Source organism: Paroedura picta, chromosome 1 (genome assembly GCF_049243985.1).
Source record: "Paroedura picta isolate Pp20150507F chromosome 1, Ppicta_v3.0, whole genome shotgun sequence".
In the NCBI taxonomy this organism is placed as follows: Eukaryota; Metazoa; Chordata; class Lepidosauria; order Squamata; family Gekkonidae; genus Paroedura; species Paroedura picta.
In genome coordinates this window covers 15,602,832-15,626,734 of record NC_135369.1, presented here as the reverse complement: position 1 = coordinate 15,626,734, position 23,903 = coordinate 15,602,832, and the positions used below count along the sequence as shown (strand labels likewise).

Genomic DNA, 23,903 nt, shown 5'->3' with positions numbered 1-23,903 from the left:
TTTATTTTATGGGATTTTACTAGTACATAAGCTCTAACAAGGATTTTCTCTTTTAATCACCTTCCGAATACCCAGAGTGTAGCCCAGCACAGAGAAATATATTGAGAGCATGTAGATTACCTGAACCAAAAATATCCTTGCCTACACTAAAGCATTAATTTTACTTAAAACAGCATGCAGCTTCAGCAGCGCAGAGCATAAAAAGCAACGTAAGAACACAGCAAGCAGCATATAAATCTCACCAGTCCAAAAAAGGACATTCAAAGTTCTCTATTTCTTGATAATGTTATCCGTTCAGTCGTGTCCGGCCCTCGGCGATTCTATGGGAAAGTTTTCACCATTCGTTTCTTGTCAGTGACGCTTCTTTCAGTTGGTTCATGGTCATCCCTGTATCGGCTTTGATCGTGTCGAGCCAGCGGATCCTTTGGGGCCACGTTTCCTTTTGCCACGGACCATGCCGAGCATTAATGATTTTTCTAACAAGTCTGATCGCATGATTTGTCCAAAGTAAGTGAGCTTTAGCCGTAATGTCTTGTCTTCTAATGCCCTAGTTGGTTTGCTCCTCTCTAAAACTATCTTGTTGGTAACTTTTCTCTATTCCTTACTTTCCCCCAAAAAACTGTCCCTTCAGGAGTTCCTGGTAGCTAGCAGTAATGGATACTGTAATGCAGGGGTAGTCAAACTGTGGCCCTCCAGATGTCCATGGACTACAATTCCCAGGAGCCCTTGCCAGCATTCGCTGGCAGGGGCTCCTGGGAATTGTAGTCCATGGACATCTGGAGGGCCGCAGTTTGACTACCCCTGCTGTAATGTATAGTGCTAAGAGCCTCTTGTGCTGCAGAGTGCTAAGGCAGCCGTCTAAAAGCTTTGCCCATGAGGCTGGGAGTTCAATCCCAGCAGCCGGCTCAAGGTTGACTCAGCCTTCCATCCTTCCGAGGTCGGTAAAATGAGTACCCAGCTTGCTGGGGGTAAATGGTAATGACTGGGGAAGGCACTGGCAAACCACCCCGTATTGAGTCTGCCATGAAAACGCTAGAGGGCGTCACCCCAAGGGTCAGACATGACTCGGTGCTTGCACAGGGGATACCTTTACCTTTTTAATGTATAGTGCTACATAATGTAAGCATGTATTATATGCAAGCGATTATAGAGGTATAGCATGGATACATGGCAAACCTTCATGACTTATGGTTATATGGAAGTAGCATTCAAAATACATGCCCAAGCAATTTCAAGCAACGAAGCAGGAGAAGGCGGCCTTGGTGCTGTGCCGTTGTGCTTCGGTCTGTGTTCAGATCTGTCCCAAAACCTTCCTCCCCCACTTTGCTATTCAGCAGCTGTCAGGTTGTGAGGACACTGATAGAAACTTACATTCCTTTCTCATGGGAAAGAAACTTCATTTTATTTCTTCATTGTGTGGCCAGTCAGCTGTTTTCCTTTAGAACTCTCTTTCAGAGTTTGAAGTCTAACTCAGCTGGCAAAAGATTCTCTCCCTGGCCTGGCTCCTGATGCTAAGTGGGAATCTCGCTAATCATTAACCTGATCTTGCCTCCCTCCCCATCTGATTCCTCTTAAGGAAATTAAGTTGCAGTTAAGCTAGGAAGATGGCTTAAGCGAGGTTCCTTCTCTCCCTACATTTCTCTGTCCACCTCCTTCAGGGTGCGTATTGAAATCTTTCATTATTAGAAAAGGTAGGTATACTAAACTTATCATTCTCGCTATACCTAGTCTCAAAAACTAACCTGCCCTTCCCTTGTTCGGGGCATTTTTGCAGCGATCCTGTTGTTTGCATATCTCAGAGGGGTTTGTTTGCAGGAGTTCTAGATTTTGAACTTTGTGGTCAACTTTAACCTGAGGTCTTCGCCAACGTCTCTATTGGTTTTGGCTGGATGGGACAGCGGAAAGTTTCACTCCACTTCTGAAAAACGGCTTTAGGTCTCTTTTGTTGGTTTTAGGGTTTCCGTAGTCTAACACAGCCATTCTCAACCCTTTTTGGGCCATGGCCCTTTTAGGAGCTCTTCCCAGGTTCCAGGGTTCCCTGCAGTAGTCTGGCCACTTGTGCAATGACGTAGGCTAAAAAAAGGCCTAAGTTAAGAGTGAAATAACTATTTTATTTATTTACTAGCTCCAAAGCCCGTTCCTAAGAACGGGCCTTGAAGGGTAGCCTCCCCTGGCCCCTGGCCAGGCAGCTTAAGGTGGCTTTGGGCCGCAGCTCACAGTCAGATCAAGTAAGGTGGGCGGGGGCTGGCCAGCTCATTAGCAGGGCTGGGACAGAGTTCCTTAGCAGGCAGCCAGCAGGGCAGGAGGCCCTCGTCAGCAAGCCCAGCCTAGCAGGCCAAGAGGCCCTCGTAAGCAGGCCCTGCTTAGCAGGCCAAGAGGCCCTCGTTAGCAAGGCCTCCACCACGACCCTTTGCCCAGGACCCTCTCTCTTTACCTGCTGCTGGCTCCAGGCACTGAGGCACATCTGAGAGCAAAGAGGCTAGAGTCCAGGGACGGAGGGTGGGAGCAGCAGGGGCAGGGCCAATCAGGGCAAAGCTGGCTGCACCCTGATTGGCCCTATTCTAACTTGGACAGCCGGACAAGTCCCACCCCCTAGGCTGTTTCACAAATATATAGAGGAACAACAATAGATAAGGATTTATTTTCTCAGATTTGTAGACCACCCTCCCATGTGGCTCAGGGCGGTTTACATGAAACGTCGTGGGGTATTCCATAGAACATCAACATATATCATAGTCATAATGTCACTCATCATTCATAGTTCCAACAGTGGTTCTAAAATTTAACAGAATTGCAGCAGGTTCGATTGAACAATACTTTAACAGGAACAACAACTTTAACAGGAACCTCTAGGGAGGTCAGGTTGGTTCAGGTCATGGGGGGGGGGGGAGACCAGCGAATGTTGATGGGTCAGTCAGCCTCAAGCAAATGCCTGGTGGAAGAGCTCCCTTTTGCAGGCCCTGCAGAATTGTGGGAGTTCGGGCAGGGCCCTGATCTCTTCAGAGAGCTCGTTCCACCAGGTGGGGGCCAGGACAGAGAAGGCTCTGGCCCTGGTTGAGGTCTGACAAGCTTCTTTGGGTACCTGGTCTTATGTACATGCAGGATGGATTTCTAGAACATTCGACCAAGAGACACATGTGCTTTCATTTTTTCCTTGAATGCGTTAATTCAAGTACATACAAAGGTAGGGATCACATGATTTCTTTTTCTTTCCTTTGATGGAGGTTGAACTTTCTAGCATTAATGACTTCATATGTGACAAATACATGATTTCATTGGTTCAGTCACCAGGGCCCCCTATAGACCCGTTGGGGTCCCCTTCTCACTTTTTTCCGTCCGTGGCCTCCTTCCAATGTGCCAGGGCCCGCCAGAGGGCCATGTGTCTCCCATTGAGAATGGCTGGTCTCACACAAAGGTTTGGCTGACTTCACTGTTAGTATATAAGTGGTTAGTATACACTACAGACATATGGAGACCCACAGCTTGACCATCCCTGGCATATAAGATTGCCTTTGCAGATTTCCTTAAAACGTTGCCTTTTCAGCAGCTGTCACCACCGCACAAGGATCTTCAGTGTGTGACCAAAGGTAGGCTATGGAAGCCATTTTTTGCAGCCATTTTGTTCCATCTTCTGTGGCAGCCATTTTGTAGCAGCCATTTTGCTACTACATTTACCACGCCATGTCAGAATTCCCAAGGTAGCTGGAAAAGATTGGGGACCCCTCATTTAGACTCTTCTGGTTCTCCTTCTCCTACTAGGTGGCTGTGTACAATGTCAAAGTTCAGAGCTGTCCATCAAATAAAAGCTTTTAGGTTTCAACCAAAAGCGGGCTCCAAGAACAGATAGTCTTCAATCTCAAAGTGGCAGTAGATGCCCATTGAGTCATAGATTTTAGGTCTCAAAGGTGGGCTCCAAGACCACATAGCCCTTGATCTCAAAGTTCAGAGCTGTCCAGTCCACCAGAGCGTTTGGCACCTTCTCACTCCATATCTTCTTCAGTTGCTCTGGAGACAAGACAGTATCCCATAGATACACCTCTGCCATTTCCCCCACAAAGGACTGCTGTTCGTCAAGAGAACCGCCATAAGTATCTTGGTCCTGGCCCAGCATCATAATTAAATCTGTTTTGAGAACATAGCCTTTTGATAGTCCTTTCCTGGGCAAGGCCAGGCCGTTGACCCAAAACTGAACGATCCCTGTAGTCGAATTCCACGCCATACAGATATTCTCCCAGTGCCTGCCGAGTTCTGTGTTCCCAGACAGGGTGTATGAGACAGATTTCCCACCCACATAGAGGTGGTACACCATAGGGCTGTGCTTGAGGATAAGGATTTCATTATGTTCCCTCTTAGAAGAACAGGATAAGAGGGAGAGCTCACGGGTCATATCGGTGTAGAACCTGAGGCACACGGTGAATTGGTGGAGCCGCTCCGGCAACTGGGGCTTCAACAGGACGTAGGAATTGGTTGAAGGCATTGGGAACACAAATACCTTCTCATCCAGACCTAAGAGATAGAATCACAGAATCATAGAATCATAGAGTTGGAAGGGGCCACACAGGCCATCTAGTCCAACCCCCTGCTCTACGCAGGATCAGCCCTAAGCATCCTAAAGCAAATAGGGAAGACAAGTTTTCAGAGAAAAGATAGGGAAGACAAGTTTTCAGAGAAGCCTAATCAGGCTTCCCCCCACCTTGAATAAATATGTTGTTGTTGTTTAATTATAATGGTATTGAGTTGAATGCTTGGCTATTCAAGAAGTTCCTGTTTTGAATCTCAACTCTATTACCACTTGGCTCAAATCTATGTGGAATAATAAAATCAGCCCTTTCAAGTGCAAGCACTCTTCCTCAGACTCAAGAGTGAAAGCTCACGCCTTGAATAAATCTTTGTTGGTCTTAAAGGGGCTATTGGACTCTGATTTTATTGTGCTACTTCAGACCGACACGGCTACCCATTGGAATCTATCTATATGGAATGTAAGTATTTGAGAGTCCACATGCACGTTCTCAAGTCTGTTTCAGCAACCTCTGGAAATAGCTGGGTTTTATACCCTGCTTTTCACTATCCAAAGCAGCTTACAAACACCTTTCCCTTCCTCTCCCCACAACAGACACCCTGTGGGGGAGATGGGGCTGAGAGAGCTCTGAGAGAACTGTGCCTAGCCAAGCTCACCCAGCTGGCTGCCTGTGAAGGAGCGGGGAATCAAACCTCGATCTCCAAATTAGAAGCTGCCGCTGTTAACCACTGCAGCACACCGGCCCTCCCCATGAACTGACTCCCCACCATGATGATGGTCAAAAGCCAAACTGGGCCCCTGTGGTGCTTAGAAAATATTGGTTCTCCATCGCTGTGGGGACAGCGAATCAAATCGGGGAACCTGTACACGACTTCTTAATCATTATGACTTCCAGGTTGATCCATCTCTAAGCTGACAAGAGTTATTAGGATCGTCAACTCCAGGTTGGGAAATTCTTGTAGATCTGTGGGTGGAGCCTGTAGAAAGGAGGGTATTGTACTATGCCATCTACCCTCAAAGCAGCCATTGCCTCCAGGGGAGATGATCTGTGTAGTCTGGAGACCCTTTAGAACAGGGGTAGTCAACCTGTGGTCCTCCAGATGTTCATGGACTGCAATTCCCACGAGCCCCTGCCAGCAAACGCTGGCAGGGGCTCGTGGGAATTGTAGTCCATGAACATCTGGAGGACCACAGGTTGACTACCCCTGCTTTAGCATTCTAGAAGATCTCCAGGCCCCACCTGGAGGAAGGCAACCCTTGTCAGCTTCCAGCTGATAACCTCTCAGAAACGTGGGGTTAGAGACATATCTGGTTGAGGCTGGGTGGTGGTGACCCCAGGGCTAAGATTGGGTCCCCCCTCCCGTTAGGGGTTTGGGCCAGTATTAGACTGTGCCTGAGCCATGAAGTGATCAACCTCTTCTGATACCATCGCTTCCATAGCTCCCCCTCCTCAGGGCCAATATTTCCTTGCTCTTTCCAAGGAGAAGTTTGGACTGGGAACAGAGAAGGAAGCTGCTTACGGGCAACCCAAGTGCACTGATAAAGAAGAACACCACCACCACTGCAAAACATGTACAGGGGGTTGGACTGCTCAGGGGTGGTCAACCTGTGGTCCTCCAGATGGCATTTGCTGGCAGGGGCTCATGGGAATTGTAGTCCATGGACATCTGGAGGACCACAAGTTGACTACCCCTGGACTAGATGATCCATGAGGCCCCCTTCCAATTCTAGTATTCTATGATTCTATGTTATTGTTGGGCGGCTGCCTTTCAGCCCTCTTTTATTCACAGCTTAAAAACAGGCTTGGGCCCCTCCCGTCGCCACCCCCATCACTTACTTGTCTGCGCCAGAGCTCCTGAGAGGCCCAGGAAGACGAAAAGCCAAAAACTGGGTTGTGCCATTCTATCTCTGGCGAGAAGAGAGCCGCTGAGCAGAACGTTGACGCACCACCGCGCTCTCCCTACCAAAATGTCTGCTCGAAAGCCCTGCCCAGTGTCTGCCGTCTCCTCTGTAGTCAATCTGTTTTTTAGGGTTGGCAAGGAGAGATTCTGCCTTTCTGGGTAATTCAGCAGAAGACCTTCCAAGTCCAGAAGCCAAGTCTGGCCGAGAGGTCACGGGAAGCCACTTCAAAGCAAACAAGGGAAGGTGACCCCGTGAGGGCACGGCCCAGCAGTGTGGATTTAGCTCCAGGCATGGACCAAAGGCTACTTACAGCCAGCTTTGTTGGCTCAGCTGTGCCTGGAAGTGCCATCTGATGCGCAGAAGTCAGCAGGGAGAGACTCTCAAAAAACTTCTCTGCTCAGAGCACAAGGGCCACAGGGGACTTGGATGTGAAGAGGCCTGGGTTCCAATCCTCCATTGGCCAATGAAGCCATGTGAGGCTAGTCACTATCTCTCAGCCGAATCTACCTTACAGGGATGACGATAAAACAAATGGTTTCTATTGCATTTTTTATTTTATTTATTTATATTTAAATTTATTGATTGCCACTCCCAGACATGCTGGCTCAAGCCGTTTTGCAATAAAAGTCATAAAACCTGGATAAAATTGACACTAATAGCAGCATAATCTCATGTATTCCCTCCCAGTAACCAATCCAGACCCAGAGGGCCACTAGAGGTGGGACCCAGATCTTCCTAGCCCAGCCTCAACCAAATGCCTGGCAGAAGAGCTCTGTCTCACAGGCCCTGCAGAACTGTGATAGCTCCATCAGGGCCCTCAGCTCTTCTGGGAGCTCATTCCACCAGGTTGGGGCCAGGGCCAAAAACAGAATATAGAATTCCGTAATCCAGGTTGTCACATGTGGGTTTTTAGGACCATGTTCAGCTTGTGACATCTAGCTTATTGAGGAAATATTTTTTTAGATTATCATCATTCTACAAAAAACTAGGAACCCCCTGCCAGGCTGAGCAGACAATATTGACTTAAATGGGGATAAGTTGCTGATTCAATACAAGACAGCTTAATGTGTGTGTCATGCGCCTTTAATTTCATCAATTGAAGTGGCAGGGAAAAACTCAGCAGCCCCATGCACTGTGACTGTACAAGGGCCAAAAAGCACCTGGGGACCCCTGCTCTAACTCCTCCCTCCCCCAAATTGCCAGAAGTATTTTTGGGATACGCAAGATATGCATGATTCAACAGTAAGACCGGGGTAGTCAAACTGCGGCCCTCCAGATGTCCATGGACTACAATTCCCATGAGCCCCTGCCAGCGTTCGCTGGCAGGGGCTCATGGGAATTGTAGTCCATGGACATCTGGAGGGCCACACTTTGACTACCCCTGGTTTAAGAATAGCCTACAGGGGACATCAAGGGAGATCTGTATTTAGTATAGTTCAATCAGGAACTTCCTGTCCTTTCCCTCCAGTGTCTGATTGGCCCCGTTGGCGGCTTCTTGCCCCTTTGAGCACTCTTCCTCTCCCACTGCCTGGAAAAGCAGTCAGTTAGATAGTTAGGGCTCTCTCCTTCCTCCCTTCTTTTCAAGCGTCTTTCTCTCCTTGGTAAAAGGTCTTGTCCTTCTTTTCCTTTGCCTTCTCTGCTCACTACACCCAAAGCAAATGAAACCAACAGGCAAAAAGGTTGTGTCTTCTTGAGATTTATTAAATGCTAAATAATTGTGCAACCGTATCTAGGATTCAGTTAATCTCAAGAAGACACAACCTTTTGCCTATTGGTTTCGGTGTCTTTCTACAACGTTTCTCTGCTCACTAGGCATCACAACAAGGCTCCGGGATGCTTTCCCACCCTCCGCTTGACAGGCGCTTTTTCGGGGCGAAGGGGAACGGGAGAGTTGCGCGAGGCTCCCTGGCTGGCTGGCTGCCGCCTCCGGGGCCGGCCCTTTGCAGAGGCTCCCCGCGGTCTGTGGCTTGCAAGAGGCGCTGCGGCTGCTGGGACTTAACCGGACGAACCTCCGCCTGCCCCGCGCTCCTCCTCGGTCCAGGTCAGGGGCTGGCCTGGGCTGCGCGCGGCTGGGGCGTCCCCGGGAGGCTGCTGCAGGAGGCAGGGCGAGCGGCCATTGCGGCCCCCGCTTGCTTGCCGGCCGCCGGGAGGGTTCGGGACTGGGGGAAGCCTCAAGGTCAGCCGGGACGAGGCTGGGTATTTTTAGGCGCTCGCCCGCGATTGGGCAGCGGGGAGCGGCGAGGAGGCGCCTGCTGGAAAGATCCTGCAAAGCCCGGGCGGCCAAACGGGGGCTGGGCAGTTGTCCGCGGACTACAATTCCCATGAGCCCCTACAGCTGGCAGGGGCTCGTGGGAATTGTAGTTCGTGGACTAAAGGAGTGGGCGGGAAGCGGTGGTTGGCCTCTGCGGCGGGAAGGGGGAAATGCACAGGGGAGGAGAGACGTTTTAGAGCGGGGGTAGTCAAACTGCGGCCTTCCAGATGTCCATGGACTACAATTCCCAGGAGCCCCTGCCAGCGAATGCTGGCAGGGGCTCCTGGGAATTGTAGTCCATGGACATCTGGAGGGCCGCAGTTTGACTACCCGTTTTAGAGGCAGCGGAGTGCGGGGGTGGAGAATCGGGTCGGATTCCCGGCTCGTCGACCATATGCAGCCAGCAGCGTGACCTGGGGCCAGCCCTAGTTTTTTGCAGAGCTGTGCTTGCAGAGCAGTTCTTTCAAGGCTCTCTCTAGCCCAGCTGCCTTGCAGGGTGCCTGTGGTGTTGGGTGGCCTCGGGTGGGGAGGAAAGCGATATACAATTGCAATGATTCATAACGGTATAGAATGCTGACCTCGGCACGCCTCCACTGTTTTGTACAGCCAGCAGCAATTGCTGGCTGCTGTTTTGTGTGTGTGGCTCTTGTAGGAATTTGTGCAGTGTCACCATCGGTCAGCATAGCGTCTCTTTGCAGGATTCAAGTGGGTAGCCCTGTTGGTCTGAAGCAGCACAACAAAACAAAATCAGAGTCCAGTGGCACCTTAGTCTGAGGACGACTGCTTGCACTTGAAAGCTCACGCCTTGAATAAATCTTTGTTGATCTTAAAGGTGCCAATATACTCTGATCAGAGCCTCTTGTGGTGCAGAGTGGTAAGGCAGCAGACATGCAGTCTGAAGCTGTCTGCCCATGAGGCTGGGAGTTCGATCCCAGCAGCCGGCTCAAGGTTGACTCAGCCTTCCATCCTTCCGAGGTCGGTAAAATGAGTACCCAGCTTGCTGGGGGGTAAAGGGTAATGACTGGGGAAGGCACTGGCAAACCACCCCGTATTGAGTCTGCCATGAAAACGCTAGAGGGCGTCACCCCAAGGGTCAGACATGACCCGGCGCTTGCATAGGGGATACCTTTATCTTTACCTTATACTCTGATCTCTTTCCTGGCTTTGGCTCGCAGTGTCCAGCTGCAAGTGCATTCACCCGTGAACCACCTGGGCGGCCAGCTTTTCTCCCCTAGTTCTTCTTGCTGGCCTTCAGGCGGCCTTGGTGAAGTTGTTGCATCTCAGAGGGATGCTAAATGCGCAAGGAGGGGGGCCTGCAGAAAAAGGTGGCAAGGCCTATGAGGTGAGGCCAAGAATGGACTCTGGCTCTGAATGAGCAGCCACCCGAGGGCCTCCTGAGGCAAACTTGTAGGACCAACAAAGATTTCTTCAATAATAAATATTCAATTTATTGAAGAAATCTTTTTTTGGGGGGGGCCTTAAAGGTGCCATTGGATACAGACTTCAGGCCAACACAGCTATCCACTTGAACCTATCATAATGCAAAGCCTGCAATTAAAGGGGCTCTTTCTAGAGTTCTGGAAAATAGTATTGTAAGTTTGTTTGTTTTTAATAGATTGTTCCAATGAAAGAATTTTGCAGATGGTGCTGTTTGGGGCGCTCTTTTTAAGGTCATTGTTTGGATCTCTGGGGCTGAAGACAGCCGGAATCAAGACATCACGGGTGACTTTTCACATTTTTCACAGTCAGAGTAGTTCAACAGTGGAATAGGCTGCCTAAGGAGGTGGTGAGCTCCCCCTCACTGGCAGTCTTCAAGCAAAGGCTGGATACACACTTTTCTTGGATGCTTTAGGATGATTAGGGCTGATCCTGCGTTGAGCAGGGGGTTGGACTAGATGGCCTGTATGGCCCCTTCCAACTCTATGATTCTATGATTCTATGACTCTGAAACAAGACATGTGAGCCTGTCGGTAGCTGTAGAAAAGAGCAAGAATCCAGCTGCACTTTAAAGACTAACACAATTGGGGGCAGGGGAGGAGGTTTTATGAGTCACTGCTTCAGATAGAGCAGGGTTCTAGCTGTATCTGAGAAAACAAGCTGAATCTCACAAAAGTTCCTTCCCTGCCTCAAATCTTGTTAGCCTTTAAAGTGCCGCTGGACTCTTGCTCTTTTCTACTGCTACTGCTCTCCAAAAATACTAGAGCTTGAGTGAAGCTGAGGGGCAGTAGGTTCAGGACTGTTGATCCTGAATCCAGTGATCCATCTAGTCCAGCATCCTGTCCCAAACAGTTCCTCTGGATGCTCAAAAACAGGGTATAGAAGCCATGGATTTCCCCTGATTTCCCTCTGCCTCCAGGCAGGAGGAGAAAAAGAAATACTACTTCAGGAGAAATACTACTGTTCAGGAGAAAAAGAAATACTACTTCACACAGAGAGTGAATAAAATGTGGAAGGATCCGGTGATGGCTGCAGGAATAAACAGATTTAAAGAGGGATCAGATCTGTCAGGGACTACTAGCCATGGTGACTGAAGGGAGCCTCCATGTTCAGAGGCACTAATCCTCTGTATCCCGGTGCCAGGAAGCAACATCAGGGGAAGACCTCAGTTTATAAGGCCAGTTGCTGGCCCTCCAGAGGAACTGGTTGAGGCCCCTGTGTGAGGCAGGAGGCTGGATTCAATGGACCACTGGTCTGACCCAGCAGGGCTCTTCTTATGTTCTTATCTCCTCCTACCTGGAAGCGGAGGGACATCAGGGGAAATCCGTAGCTTCTATGCCCTGTTTTTGAGCATCCAGAGGAACTGGTTGGGACAGGATGCTGGACTAGATGGATCGCTGGATCCAGCAGGTCTTTTATGTTCATAAAGTCTTGTGCCAGTAAATCCTTTGGCTTGCATCTTAACCTGTCAGATTACTGCTCAAGGCATACAACTTGAGCAAGGGCCTTCTCAGTCGTGGCACCAAAATGGCCGCACTCCCTCCCCATGGATATTTGTCTGTCCCTTTCCAGCCTGGCCTTTCACTGGGGGAAGCCTTTTCTTGTTCCGTCTGACATTCCCTCGATGACAGCTCCTTCATGTCCTATGTTTGGACGGCTCATTTCTGTTTTAATATCTGTATTTTACTTTTGCTTTTAAATGGTTTTGTGGTGTCTTCTTAGAACACCCTTCTTTTAATGTTTGACAGCCACCACGGTGGCCCTGATCGAAGGCCAAAGGCGGAGTAAAAAGGTATTAAGTCAGTACGGCCGGGTCGTAAAAGGAACAGCTTCACGGCTGAAGGAGGCGCTCCAGGAATGCCGACGGTCTGAAGGACTTCCTGGGCTGTGTGCCAGGGAAAATGGCGTCCCCTCAGAACGCTGGCGTCCCTTGACAAAACACGGGATTTACACAGATTCTCAGGGGAATTAGGCCTCAGCAGCAGGTTTTGTCCGGGGCTCGTTGAACGCGGAGCAGATAATCCTCTTGTTTTTTTGTCCTCCGTGGGAAGAGGCGCTGACTCAGGCGTTTGAGAGAGGACGTTCCACTTGGTGGTCTTCCGCCCGGGGACTCATCCTGCCTCAGGGCTTGGCAGCTGCCTGCTGGAAGTTTGGAACGGCCTCACGAGGTCGGCGGTGGTTGTGGAAGTGTCCCCAAGTCCCCTGGTTGGCCTGTTGAGGTGACCTTCTGTGACTGGTTGCCACAGGCCTGAATTGTGTGAATCGTGCATTTCTGTCTGTCTGTAAGGCGACACTCCAAGGCTGGCCCCACAGAGTCTGAAGGTCACACGCAGTCCGGGACCACGTCTCCCAGTGTGCCCCTAGAAGAACTTTAAGATCTCGAAGGAGACTCCACAACCCTCTGAGGCAGCCTATTCCACCTACAAACAACACTCCCCATCAGAAAAAGCTTTCTAATACTTAAGTGGAACCTCCTTTCCTGTAACTTGAACCCGTCTCTAAAGCTGTAGGAAACAAATTGCCTCCCCCCTTCAACATGTCTACCTTTTATGTAGTTACCCCTTGCCCTCCTCTCCTCCTTTCCTCATAAGGCAGATACGATACGTTCATTTTTAAAAGACACCCCCATTAAGCAGAGCTTCTACCTGAAATGATTAGAAGTTTACTAGTAAAGTTAAAGGTATCCCCTGTGCAAGCACCGGGTCATGTCTGACCGTTGGGTGACGCCCTCCAGTGTTTTCATGGCAGACTCAATACCGGATGGTTTGCCAGTGCCTTCCCCAGTCATTATCTTTTACCCCCCAGCAGCAAGCTGGGTACTCATTTTACCGACCTCGGAAGGATGGAAGGCTGAGTCAACCTTGAGCCAGCTGCTGGGATCGAACTCCCAGCCTCATGGGCAGAGCTTTCAGACTGCATAACTGCTGCCTTACCACTCTGCGCCACAAGAGACGCTTTGCTACTAGTTTACTAATAGTGCCGTACATAATCTCACTGCCAGGTATTTTGTGGTTGGCGCCACTTTTTCTGGCAGCCATTTTGTATTTGCCCCCTCCACCCTGGGTCAGGACCTCCAAGGTGCCTGCAGGCTCCAAAAGATTTGGGGCACCCCGGGCTATCCCCATGCCACAGAGCGAACAACGCAACTCTTATTCCCAAACATCATTTATACGCCTGACATTCACCGCTCCCCCGAAACCTAAATATCCCAGAATCCTTTGCGCCGTGCATGGATTCCGTGATGTGGAAAGAAAAGTGTTCCCCGAAGGCACAAAAGGATAACGATGTTACATCAAAACATAACTCTTGTTACGGCGCCTTACAAACGAGCGGATTAAACCGAGCGGTTGTAAAGGGGGTTGTACGACATCAAAGTCTGAGCGGTAATAAATCTGTTCTTCTCAAAAAGGCCACAAGTCTCCTTGGTTTTGGTTTCCCTGAGGGTAGGACATTTGGAAACCCAGTGAGGTGGGTTGTGAAGGAGCCGTCCCGTCGACCATGGAGTTGCTCTAGTGAAGGCGTGCCTGTTGGTGTGGTCGTAAAATGGAGTTTCTGTGCCGCTTAAAGGTTTACAAGGAGATAAGTGCTCGGAGGCGGCTCGCGATACAGGTCAAGTACTTCCAGATGGCTCGCGCACAAATTACACCACTTGTGGCCCGATCAATGCGTGCGCAAGGTGCTTTAGCTAACAACAGGACGCCAGGAGTCTCTTTCCCGAGGGATTTGTACTTGGAAGTTAGACCCGGGGCAAGCTGCGAAAAGGGCAGAGTCTGAGGGAAGGGTGGCTCCGTCGGGGAAGAATATACGTACGCCCAACTTGCTCATTGCTTAATGATATTTAAGCCAGTCTGAATTGCCTCAGAGCATTGTGCTTAAAAGTCCTGCCTTTGTGTGCTTAGCAGAGGGTCAGAGGTATATCTCTTCTGCGTGGCAAAAAAAAACAAAACCCAAAACATAACACTGCTTTTACATGAATGCTCTTTTCGCAGGGGTAGTCAAACTGCGGCCCTCCAGATGTCCATGGACTACAATTCCCAGAAGCCCCTGCCAGCATTCGCTGGCAGGGGCTTCTGGGAATTGTAGTCCATGGACATCTGGAGGGCCGCAGTTTGACTACCCCTGCTCTTTTGCATGTCAAATCACCTGTTTTCTGTGCAGAAGTCCAAGGAGAAGTTACTGGCGCTGCTGGTGTAGGAAATGGGGAAAGCCTTTGTGGGGAACAAAGCCACCATCAAGCAGAAGAGGAAGAGTTGGTTTTTATACCCCGCTTTTCACTGCCTGAAGGAGTCTCAAAGCGGTTTACAATTCCAATCCCCACAACAGGCACCCTGTTAGGTAGGTGGGACTGAGTGGGGGGCTTTTTGCACGCCTTCAAAATAGCACAATGGTTGCCAATTGAAAACGCTACTGATTTGCCGTTTTGCACAACGTCGTCGACAATCTGCCACACACCTGAAACCAATCTGCAAAAAGCGCTTCCTTGTAGCGCTTTCAGGGAAATCCCCAAAAGTGGATTCACCCTCCGGAAAGCGATACGCTCCTGCAACCAATCTGCAACACTAGCGAAAAAGACCTGTGCGTTAACATTGTTGCGGTTTCTACAAAGTCCCTCCCCCTGGCTCTCTCCTCTGATCTTCCGGCGAAGCGATCGCCATTTTTTTTTTCTCCGAGCGAGCGGGGATAAACGCACCAGCGAGCCTCTTTCTGTTTAGAGGCTTCCCTGGCTTCAGTCCCTCCCCTTTAGTCACTAAGCACAAACCACAGAAAAGCACGTTTGCTGAAATAAAGTCCCTTTATTTTTTACACATTAATTCAGCCAAAAATCGGGCCCGTGAGGGGGGGGGGGGGTTCACTCGGAGGAAGCGTGGCAACGATCAAACGACAGCTCAAACACACCAGGCAGCTGGATGGGTCTCTCCGTTGCAGCGAATCTACCCAGATTCGTTGCTATGGGTCTGTTTTTTTTTTTTTTTAAACCTTTCTTAAAGGGAAAGGGGCTGTTTGGGAGCATGCTAACGGCTGCCCATTGGCTGCTTGACGGCCAGGGGCGGGACGAGCTTGGCAATAGCGCTTCCTTTCTAGCGATTTCTGCCGAGACCGGAAGCCTGTGGGAAACGCTACAAAACGCAACTGGATTCCACTACAAAGGCAGGTATGCATAACGACGAATTCCACTACTTTAAATGGCGATTTTTCATTCAGTGACCAATTTGCAACAAAGATCCCGGTGCGTAAAGCCCCTGGGTTCTGACAGGACTGCTCTGTGAGAACAGCACTATCAGGGCTGTGACAAGCCCAAGGTCACTCAGCTGGCTGCATGTAGAGGAGTGGGGAATCAAACCAGGCTCACCAGGTTAGAAGCCACAGCTTTAACCACTACACCAAGCTGGTTGTCAGTAGGTGGTATGTCATTAAATGGATCCATTGATTTTACATGGGTCAGTTTTTCAACCCCTTGTGATCATGGATGTCAGACTTTGGTGCTGGGTGGGAGTCCTGGGCTGTCTCTTTCTCCGAGGTTCCTTTAGGAGAGTTTGCTGTTGGGGGACAACATGGTGTTTGTGAATGTGCATCTTACTATAATAATGAGTTTAAAGTTCAGAAGTTCCTATATCGAGATCTGCAAACTTCAATGGACTCCGGGGAATGGTAGAGGACAGGAAGGCCTGGAGGATCATTGTCCAGGGGGTCGCGATGGGTCGGACACGACTTCGCACCTAACAACAACAAATATCGAGATCTCTTTGTTTCACATTTTTACATCATACTGTGGCTTAGCCACACAGCCTCTGTTATCTTGAAGAAGAGTTGGGTTTTATACTCCGCTTTTTTACTACCCAAAGGAGTCTCAAAGCGGCTTACAATCTTGCCTTCCCTTCCTCTCCCACAACAGACACCCTGTGAGGGAGGTGAGGCTGAGAGAGCTCTTTGAGACGCCTTTGGCTGGTGAAAAGCAGGGTAGAAAAAACAACTATTCTTCTTCTAGACCAGGCATTCCCAACCAGGTGTCTATGGACCCCCAGGGGTCTGCAGGAGCTCTGGAGGTGTCCAGCAGCCTTTCCCCTCCTGCCTTAATGGACTCAGCTACAAGGCAGGGAACTCGCTGCTTCCCATTGCTTCCCCCACTCCTGAGCATGAATGAGTCCTCTGGTGGTTATGTGCCTGCATGCCTCGTTCCGCCTTAAACCACCTTGTCTCACCTCCCGCACACTCAGTGCTCCTTGAGCCTGCCTGTTAATGCGGGTGGTGATGCCACTTCTGGGGGCGTGGTCAGGAGGCGTGGCCAGCTGACCTCACTTCCAGGGTTCCGCAAAGCCTGAAAAATTATTTGGTCTGAAAGTTGGAAATGGCTGCTCTAGACAATGGTTTCCTGATCCCGTGTTGGAGTTTATTGACACGCATTGCTGCTTTGATCAGCTCTCCTTTTGTTTGGCTGCGGAACACCCGGGACGTCGACTAGAACCTTTCTCTCGGATGTATTTTATACTAATTACCAGGGCATTTATTTTTTAAACGGCATTCTTCTTTTCCTGTCCCTGCTAACTAAAGCAGCTGAGTCCCCCATACCCTTTCAGCACTGCGCTGTCTCATTCTCCTGCATGAGCATGTTGATTTAGTCACTGAGGCTTGATGACTGCGTGGTGTAGCAGTTAGATCAGCTGAGGCCAAGTGGTTTGTCTAGTCCAGGCTCTCCAGATGTCAGTGGACTACAATAACCATGATCCCCTGCCAGCATTAATAGGGGCTCATGGTAATTGTAGTCCATGGACATCTGGAGACCCACACCTACCGCCAACAGCACTTGGCTGGATTCCCCCAAGCAGTCCCCAAATGCCATGGCTTCTCTGGTCTCCTTCCCCAATTCTGCTTTTAAAAGAGACTATTTTGAGCACCTGGCTGCTGTGCTGCTTGCTTTAACCTTCTGTTCTCCCCAATACCTGCAAAGACAACAGACGGAGATCCTTTTCTGATCCTCAGCACACCTTGTGGTCGGCTTTGTTTCTCTCTCTTGACGTTCGGCGTCCAGATTCTGTTTGGAGAAGGCTCCCACCCAGCCGCTCCCTTTGGCTGCGCTGAGGGAGAGGCGGAGATGACAGGTCTGCTCCCAGGATCCTTAGAGCCACAGAGGTGTCGCCACCGTCACCAGCAGCACCCATTGGTGCAAGGCCTGAGCAGGGGGTTGAGTTTTATGGCCCCACCTGTTCCTTTCGCTTTTAGGGAAGCCTTCCAGCACACCGAAACAGGTGGCTACCAGCCAGGCTTTCTCCAGCTATTGTGCCTCTCTCGCTTCAGGGGCCATGGCCTCGGCCGCACCGCCCAATTTCTCCTGGGTCGCCCCCGGCAAGCTGGCCGGGCTGGCCATGCCACGGCTCCCGGCGCATTATCGGTACATGTACGAAGCCGGCATCAGGCATCTGATCTCCCTCACGGAGCGCAACCCGCCTTACCACGACACCTGCCCGGGCATCCAGATCCATCGCATCCGCATCGCAGACTTCTCCCCACCTTCACCTGAGCAGATTCAGCGGTTCCTGCAGGTTGTGGAAGATGCCAATGCCAAGGGAGAGGTAAGGTCTAGTCCGTCTTGATTTCGTGTGTTCAGGTGGCCTCTGTCACTCTGAGCATGCCCTAATTTTTCTGTCCCGTTTTAACTCTTCCGGAAATTATTGGAAAGGTTTGTCTTGTCTAGAGTTCCCCAAAAGGGTACCCATCAATATTTCCTTGGTGTCCCTCCCGTTTTTCAGAAAGTGGGTGGAGCCATTATAAGGCGTGGCTTTTTACTGGCTGTCAGTCTAATGAAAGGGAGAGGCAGCATTACAGCTAGCTTTTGCTCCATTGTACTGTTTGGCTCTGTCTCCTGAGGCAGCCATTTTGGGGTGGTGCTCTCTGATCCTGCTAAAAATTCCATTGGTTCCTGCAGGTTGGGGACCCCCAGTCTAGACTCTAGTGGGCCTGTGCATTAGTTACACCATGCTAGTCGGATCACGTTAGAACTTGGTTTTGGTTTGCTTGCAGGATTGGGGAATTGTGTGTGTGGGGGGCTTATGTATTGTTTTGTATTTGTTGTTAGCTACCACAAGCCAGCAAGTCTGAAGTGGCAGGATACAAGTATAATTAATAAAGAAAATAACAGCCTCGGACTCCCTGCCCTGTTGCTGGCCCTCCAGAGGGCCCCTGGGTGAGGCAGGAGGCTGGACTGGAGGGACCCTCCCTGGTCTGACCCAGCAGGGCTCTCCTGTGTCCTTATGAGGGGAAGGCCTCGGCCTCCCTGCCCTGTTGCTGGCCCTGCAGAGAGACTGGCTGGCCCCTGTGTGAGGCAGGAGGCTGGACTGGAGGGACCCTCCCTGGTCTGACCCAGCAGGGCTCTCCTGTGTCCTTATGAGGGGAAGGCCTCGGCCTCCCTGCCCTGTTGCTGGCCCTGCAGAGGGACTGGCTGGCCCCTGGGTGAGGCAGGAGGCTGGACTGGAGGGACCCTCCCTGGTCTGACCCAGCAGGGCTCTCCTGTGTCCTTATGAGGGGAAGGCCTCGGCCTCCCTGCCCTGTTGCTGGCCCTGCAGAGGGACTGGCTGGCCCCTGGGTGAGGCAGGAGGCTGGACTGGAGGGACCCTCCCTGGTCTGACCCAGCAGGGCTCTCCTGTGTCCTTATGGAAGGACTCGGCAGGAGGCTGGACTGGATGGATCACTGGTCTGATCCAGTAGGGCTCTTCTTATTTTATTATGAGTTCTGAGCAAAGAACTCACTGCAGAGTCTGATGGTCAGGGCAGACCTGGACATAATGTGGGGGCGCTACCGAGGTTCCAGCTATCCCAATTTACCAGGGACAATACGTAGTTAGGGGGCTCCGCCCCTCCTGATCACATTTCCCACTTTCGTCTTATTTTTGTGCTTGGCGAATACCTTTCTAAATTGCCAGCCGAATTTGCTAGCCTCATTCTCCGCAGCCGCTAGGAATTAATTCTCAAAGCCAGGGCTGAATTAATCTTGTTGCTTGCATTCATGCGCATAAACCCAGAGCGCATGAGCATTGAGGCGCCACAGGGGACACAGCTTGCCATTTCAGACGGGAGTGGTGCTTGTTTGGAAAGGCTGATACTGTAGGAAAAGGATCTTTTTTTTCCTTGCACATCTTTAACTAAGAGAACAAACACCCTCTAGGCTTTTTAACCAGTGGAAGGAAGAGTATCGCAGAGCAAATGAATGCAGCACACAGTGGGTGGTGAAAAGCTTTTGGCAATATCTAACAGGGTGGATAAATGAAGCAGGGATGAGAACGTGCCTATTTTCATTTGCAAAATATTACAGGGCTTGGCGTTTAAAATTCCTCACCCTATAGTTATGCCCCTTTCTCATAACATGAGCTGGGATGGCAGAGTGGATACAGTGACCAACTGGGATCTTGGACAGCCTGGGTTCTAATCCCCACTTCTGCAAGGGAAGCTCAGTGGGTGACCATGAGCTTGTCATAAACTCTTAGCCTAGCCTACATCGCAGGGTAGTTTTGGGGACAAAACGGGAGGAACGGCAGAATGACGATTCAAGCCACTTCTTGACTCTGCCAGAGAGAAAAGCAGGATATGTCAATGCATAGGAATGCATCATAAATAAGTAACACACATGCACACAAATCCTGTTTCACAAAAGGCACATTCATTTTGATGCATTTGTTATCTCAAGGCAGGTGCCTAGTCACTAGCTTCGGTTTGGGGCTGTTTTTTTTTTTTTTTTAAGAATTAACCAGATTTATGGAGAACAGCAAGCCTATCAGCAGAACTTCCACACACAGAGACAATAGAAAAAAGTTCTAGAACCAACCTTTATCCACTTGTAAAACCCAAAGTCATGTTTTTGTCATTTAACATTTGATTTTTATTCCCCACTTTTCACTACTCGAAGGAGGCTCAAAGCGGCTTACAATTGCCTTTCCTTCCTCTCTGTATATGGCAGTATAAGGCGATGGAATTAGCCAAATTTGTGAAATTAACAAATTATGTAGAGGAAAATTGGACCTCAGACTTTAACTGGGATTCATCCCAGTTAGTCTGAAGTCCAATTACTTCTGCATCATTCATTAAATTCACAAATTTAGATAATTCCGTCATCTTATACAGCCATAGAATCATAGAATCATAGAGTTGGAAAGGACCCCAGGGGTCATCTAGTCCAACCCCCTGCACTATGCAGGACACTCCCAACCCATTCCAATTCTATTATAGCCACAGTTGATAAACATCTAAAAAGCACTCCAACTTACCGATCTAAATTAATAGATGCCCACAATTAATGAATTTCTGGTTTCAATCACATCTTTTCCCCTAATTTTTTCAATATTTCCTCATGAATATTTCTCCAGGAATTTTTAGCTTAATCACAAGACATTTTCAGTATTATTTTTAATGCAGTTCTAACGTTTAGTTGTTTTCTGGTTCCCTGTCTTGGAGATGCTGCTTGAGTGGACGGGCAGCCTAGAAATGCTCTAAGTCAATAAAATTGCCTCGCCTTGATCCCAAAACCATAGGGCTGTGTTTCTCCTCCCCCCTCAGGCGGCGGCGGTGCACTGCATGCTGGGATTTGGCCGGACTGGAACCATGTTGGCCTGTTACCTTGTGAAGAGCCAGAAGATCAGCGGCGTGGACGCCATCCACAAAATCCGTGAGATCCGGCCCGGCTCCATCGAGACGTCTGAGCAGGAGAAAGCTGTCATCCAGTTTCACCAGCGCATCAAATAGCCTTTCCCTTTGGGGGAAGGGTTGAGGGGGAGGGCCGCTTGGCTGCCATTACTATACTACTGGAGAGCCTTGTGAAAAGTGACCCTCTTTCTCGACTCTCCTCCCCATTGCTGGGACAGACTTTCTGCCTGGCCAAGGAAGGGCTAAAGTTATTGTTTGGGGAACCTGATTTGGGGTTCCTTGGGATGGAATTGGGACTAGCGATCGCGGCTGGTATCAACAGGGGATTCCCGACACAAGATCCATGAGAATGCACACAAGTGAGATTTCCTTCCCTTGCTGGGAGGAATGGCTGCCGTAGGGCAGGGGTGGCCAAACTGTGGTTCTTCAGAGGTCCATGGACTACAATTACCATGAGCCCCTGCCTGGAGAGCCACAGTTTGGCCACCGCTACCATGGGGAGAGGGGTGCTGCTTTAGAACAAGGGTGGAGGGTCCTTTTCTGTTACCCCTGGCTTCAACCTGTTTACTTGCTGGCAGCAGAGGACAGGACTTGGAATAATGGGCTTAAATTACAAACAAATTGATACGAGCTGGATATTAGGATTTATTTATTTCACAAAATCATAGAGTTGGAAGGCACCTGCAGGGTCATCTAGTCCAACCCCTTGCACAATGCAGGAAATTCACAACTACCTGCCCACCCACAGTGACATCAATTTCATGTCTAGATGATTCCCCTCCCCCCCTAAGAAAGCCAGAATCCCCGGCCAAGAAAGCCAGAATCCCTGGAGGAAATTCACAGAAGAATGTTACCCAGAGGCGTCCAAAAATAAGGAGATATTCTGCCCCTCTGATTCCCTGGCTGGGCCCGGATCTCCTCCGGGACCTCATTCCGCCATGTGGGGGCAGGACAGAGCCAGACATAGTTTCTCAGGGCCAGGGATCATTAATTTGGCAATTGGCTCAAGCTTCCGTGGCAGAGGAAGGTTCAAATTAGATCCTACGTTTTCTCCCATTGTATTTTTCACTACAAAGTTATAGTTGGACAGTTGGAGGTAGTACGTTTGCCAGCCTTCAGGAATTTGGCCGATGTCCAGATGACAGGGATCAGTTCCCCTGGAGAAAATGGCTGCTCTGGAGGGTGGACTCTATGATATGTATTTCCTGTAGTCCTTCCCCCTCCCCAAGCCTAGCCCTCCCCAGCCTGTACCCTAGAGGTGACATGCTGGGGAAGTTGGCATTGAACTGGCACTCCAGATGTCCATACACTACGATTCCCAGGCAAGGGCTCATGGGAATCATAGTCCATGGACATCTGGAGAGCCACAGTTTGGCCACCCCCTGGCATAGAAAATGTCCTCCCTGCTAGAGTACATTGGATAAAATGACCAGAAGGGGGTGCTTGTGGGTTGCATAATTTTTGTGTTGGAAGGCTGCCTGGGTTTGTGGAGTTCCCTTAATTGCCAGCTAATTTTTAAAATAAACCAATTCTGTTTTCTCCTTCTGGCTGTTTCCGAATTTTCTACATAAGGCGGATTTAAATGTGATGTTGGCAAAGGCAAAAGTACTCACCGGTGTGTCTTTGTGCCACCAGCAAGTGCTTTTACCCCAGCCAGGATCATTTTGAAATCACGCCTTTCATTGAAATTTTCGTGAACGGAGCATAAAATCCCAGAAATGGTATCCAAGCCCATTCTCCTCCTCCTCCTCCTCCTTCTTCTTCTTCATGGGAAGAAACTGAAGAGAGAAATGGTTGTAGGGAACCATGAATGCTTCCCTCTCGAAAATTCTGATGGTCATATTATATATTTTATTTATTTTTAATTTTATTTTTTACATTTATATACTGCCCTCCCCAAAGGCTGAGGGCGGTTTACATAGAACTTGTTGTTGTTAGGTGTGAAGTAGTGTCCGACCCATCGCGACCCCATGGACAATGATCCTCCAGGCCTTCCTGTCCTCTACCATTCCCCGGAGTCCATTTAAGTTTGCACCGACTGCTTCAGTGACTCCATCCAGCCACCTCATTCTCTGTCGTCCCCTTCTTCTTTTGCCCTCGATCGCTCCCAGCATTAGGCTCTTCTCCAAGGAGTCCTTCCTTCTCATGAGGTGGCCAAAGTATTTGAGTTTCATCTTCAGGATCTGGCCTTCTAAGGAGCAGTCAGGGCTGATCTCTTCTAGGACTGACCAGTTTGTTCACCTTGCAGTCCAAGGGACTCGCAAGAGTCTTCTCCAGCACCAGAGTTCCAAAGTCTCAATTCTTTGACACTCTGCCTTCCTTATGGTCCAACTTTCATAGCCATTCATTGCAACTGGGAAGACCATAGCCTTGACTAGACACACTTTTGTTGGCAGCGTGATGTCTCTGCTTTTTAGGATGCTGTCTAGATTTGCCATAGCTTTCCTCCCCAGGAGCAAGCATCTTTTAATTTCTTTGCTGCAGTCCCTATTTGCAGTGATCTTGGAGCTCAGGAAAATAAAATCTGTCTCTACCTACATAGAATTTAGAACTATACAAAAACTGTGTGTGTGTGTGAGAGAGAGAGAGAGAGAGAGAGAGAAAGAGAGAGACAGTGTTTAACACCTTGTGGTGTTAAAATAATTGATCAAGGGGTAGGTGGGTGGAGACTGCACGCATCCTGATTGGCCCAAAGTCTGGACAAGCCCCACCCCCACAGCCCGGCCAGGGGCAATCTGGTGATATTGCAGATACATACATACACACACTCCACATGAGTTTGACCTGAGGATTATTCTTTGAACTTCACATGAGGTAATAAGATGGTCATTTAAGGCGAGGAACCATTTTGAGAAATGTTGCTAGTCTCGTCAATGAACGTGAGAGGAAGGAATCTGCCCCCCCCCCCCCCAAAATTGTACACTGTGCCACCACACATCAACTTTTACTACAGGCAAAATCCTGAGAGAACCAAGGGAATGGCAGAAGCTCTTTAGGAATTTAGTTGGCGAAGCCTCCTTTTTGGCACCTCTGAATCCCTTTGTCAGTTTTGTGTGGAGAGAACCTCCAAGTTGGCTCTGAATTTCACTTTTGCTGAAATTTCAGTGGAAGCCTAAATTTAAAGCCATCAGATGATTTGGGCTGGACTGTCATGGATGACCAGGT

At 49.6% G+C, this 23,903-nt stretch overlaps 2 protein-coding genes across 5 annotated transcripts; one reads left to right on the top strand and one right to left on the bottom strand.

The window, feature by feature from the left end:
* Window positions 1-1,575: 1,575 nt before the first annotated feature.
* DUSP23 (dual specificity phosphatase 23) lies at window positions 1,576-22,279 on the top strand. Of its 4 annotated transcripts, none has more exons than XM_077323451.1 (3): window positions 1,576-1,659; window positions 17,403-17,677; window positions 20,652-22,279. In XM_077323451.1, the coding sequence occupies exons 2-3, from the start codon at window positions 17,408-17,410 to the stop codon at window positions 20,835-20,837; spliced, it is 456 nt and encodes a 151-aa protein (XP_077179566.1). In that variant the 5' UTR covers window positions 1,576-1,659; window positions 17,403-17,407; the 3' UTR covers window positions 20,838-22,279. The 4 variants fall into 4 exon arrangements, with proteins under 4 accessions (XP_077179566.1, XP_077179557.1, XP_077179548.1 ...); XM_077323442.1 differs by having other exon boundaries at window positions 1,578-1,691; XM_077323433.1 differs by lacking the exon at window positions 1,576-1,659 and adding an exon at window positions 4,880-4,979.
* Window positions 2,614-6,827, bottom strand: LOC143830635 (serum amyloid P-component-like). The gene is made up of 2 exons (XM_077323411.1): window positions 6,357-6,827; window positions 2,614-4,506 (listed from the first exon to the last, which is right to left on the bottom strand). The coding sequence occupies exons 1-2, from the start codon at window positions 6,418-6,420 to the stop codon at window positions 3,893-3,895; spliced, it is 678 nt and encodes a 225-aa protein (XP_077179526.1). The 5' UTR covers window positions 6,421-6,827; the 3' UTR covers window positions 2,614-3,892.
* Window positions 22,280-23,903: the final 1,624 nt, after the last annotated feature.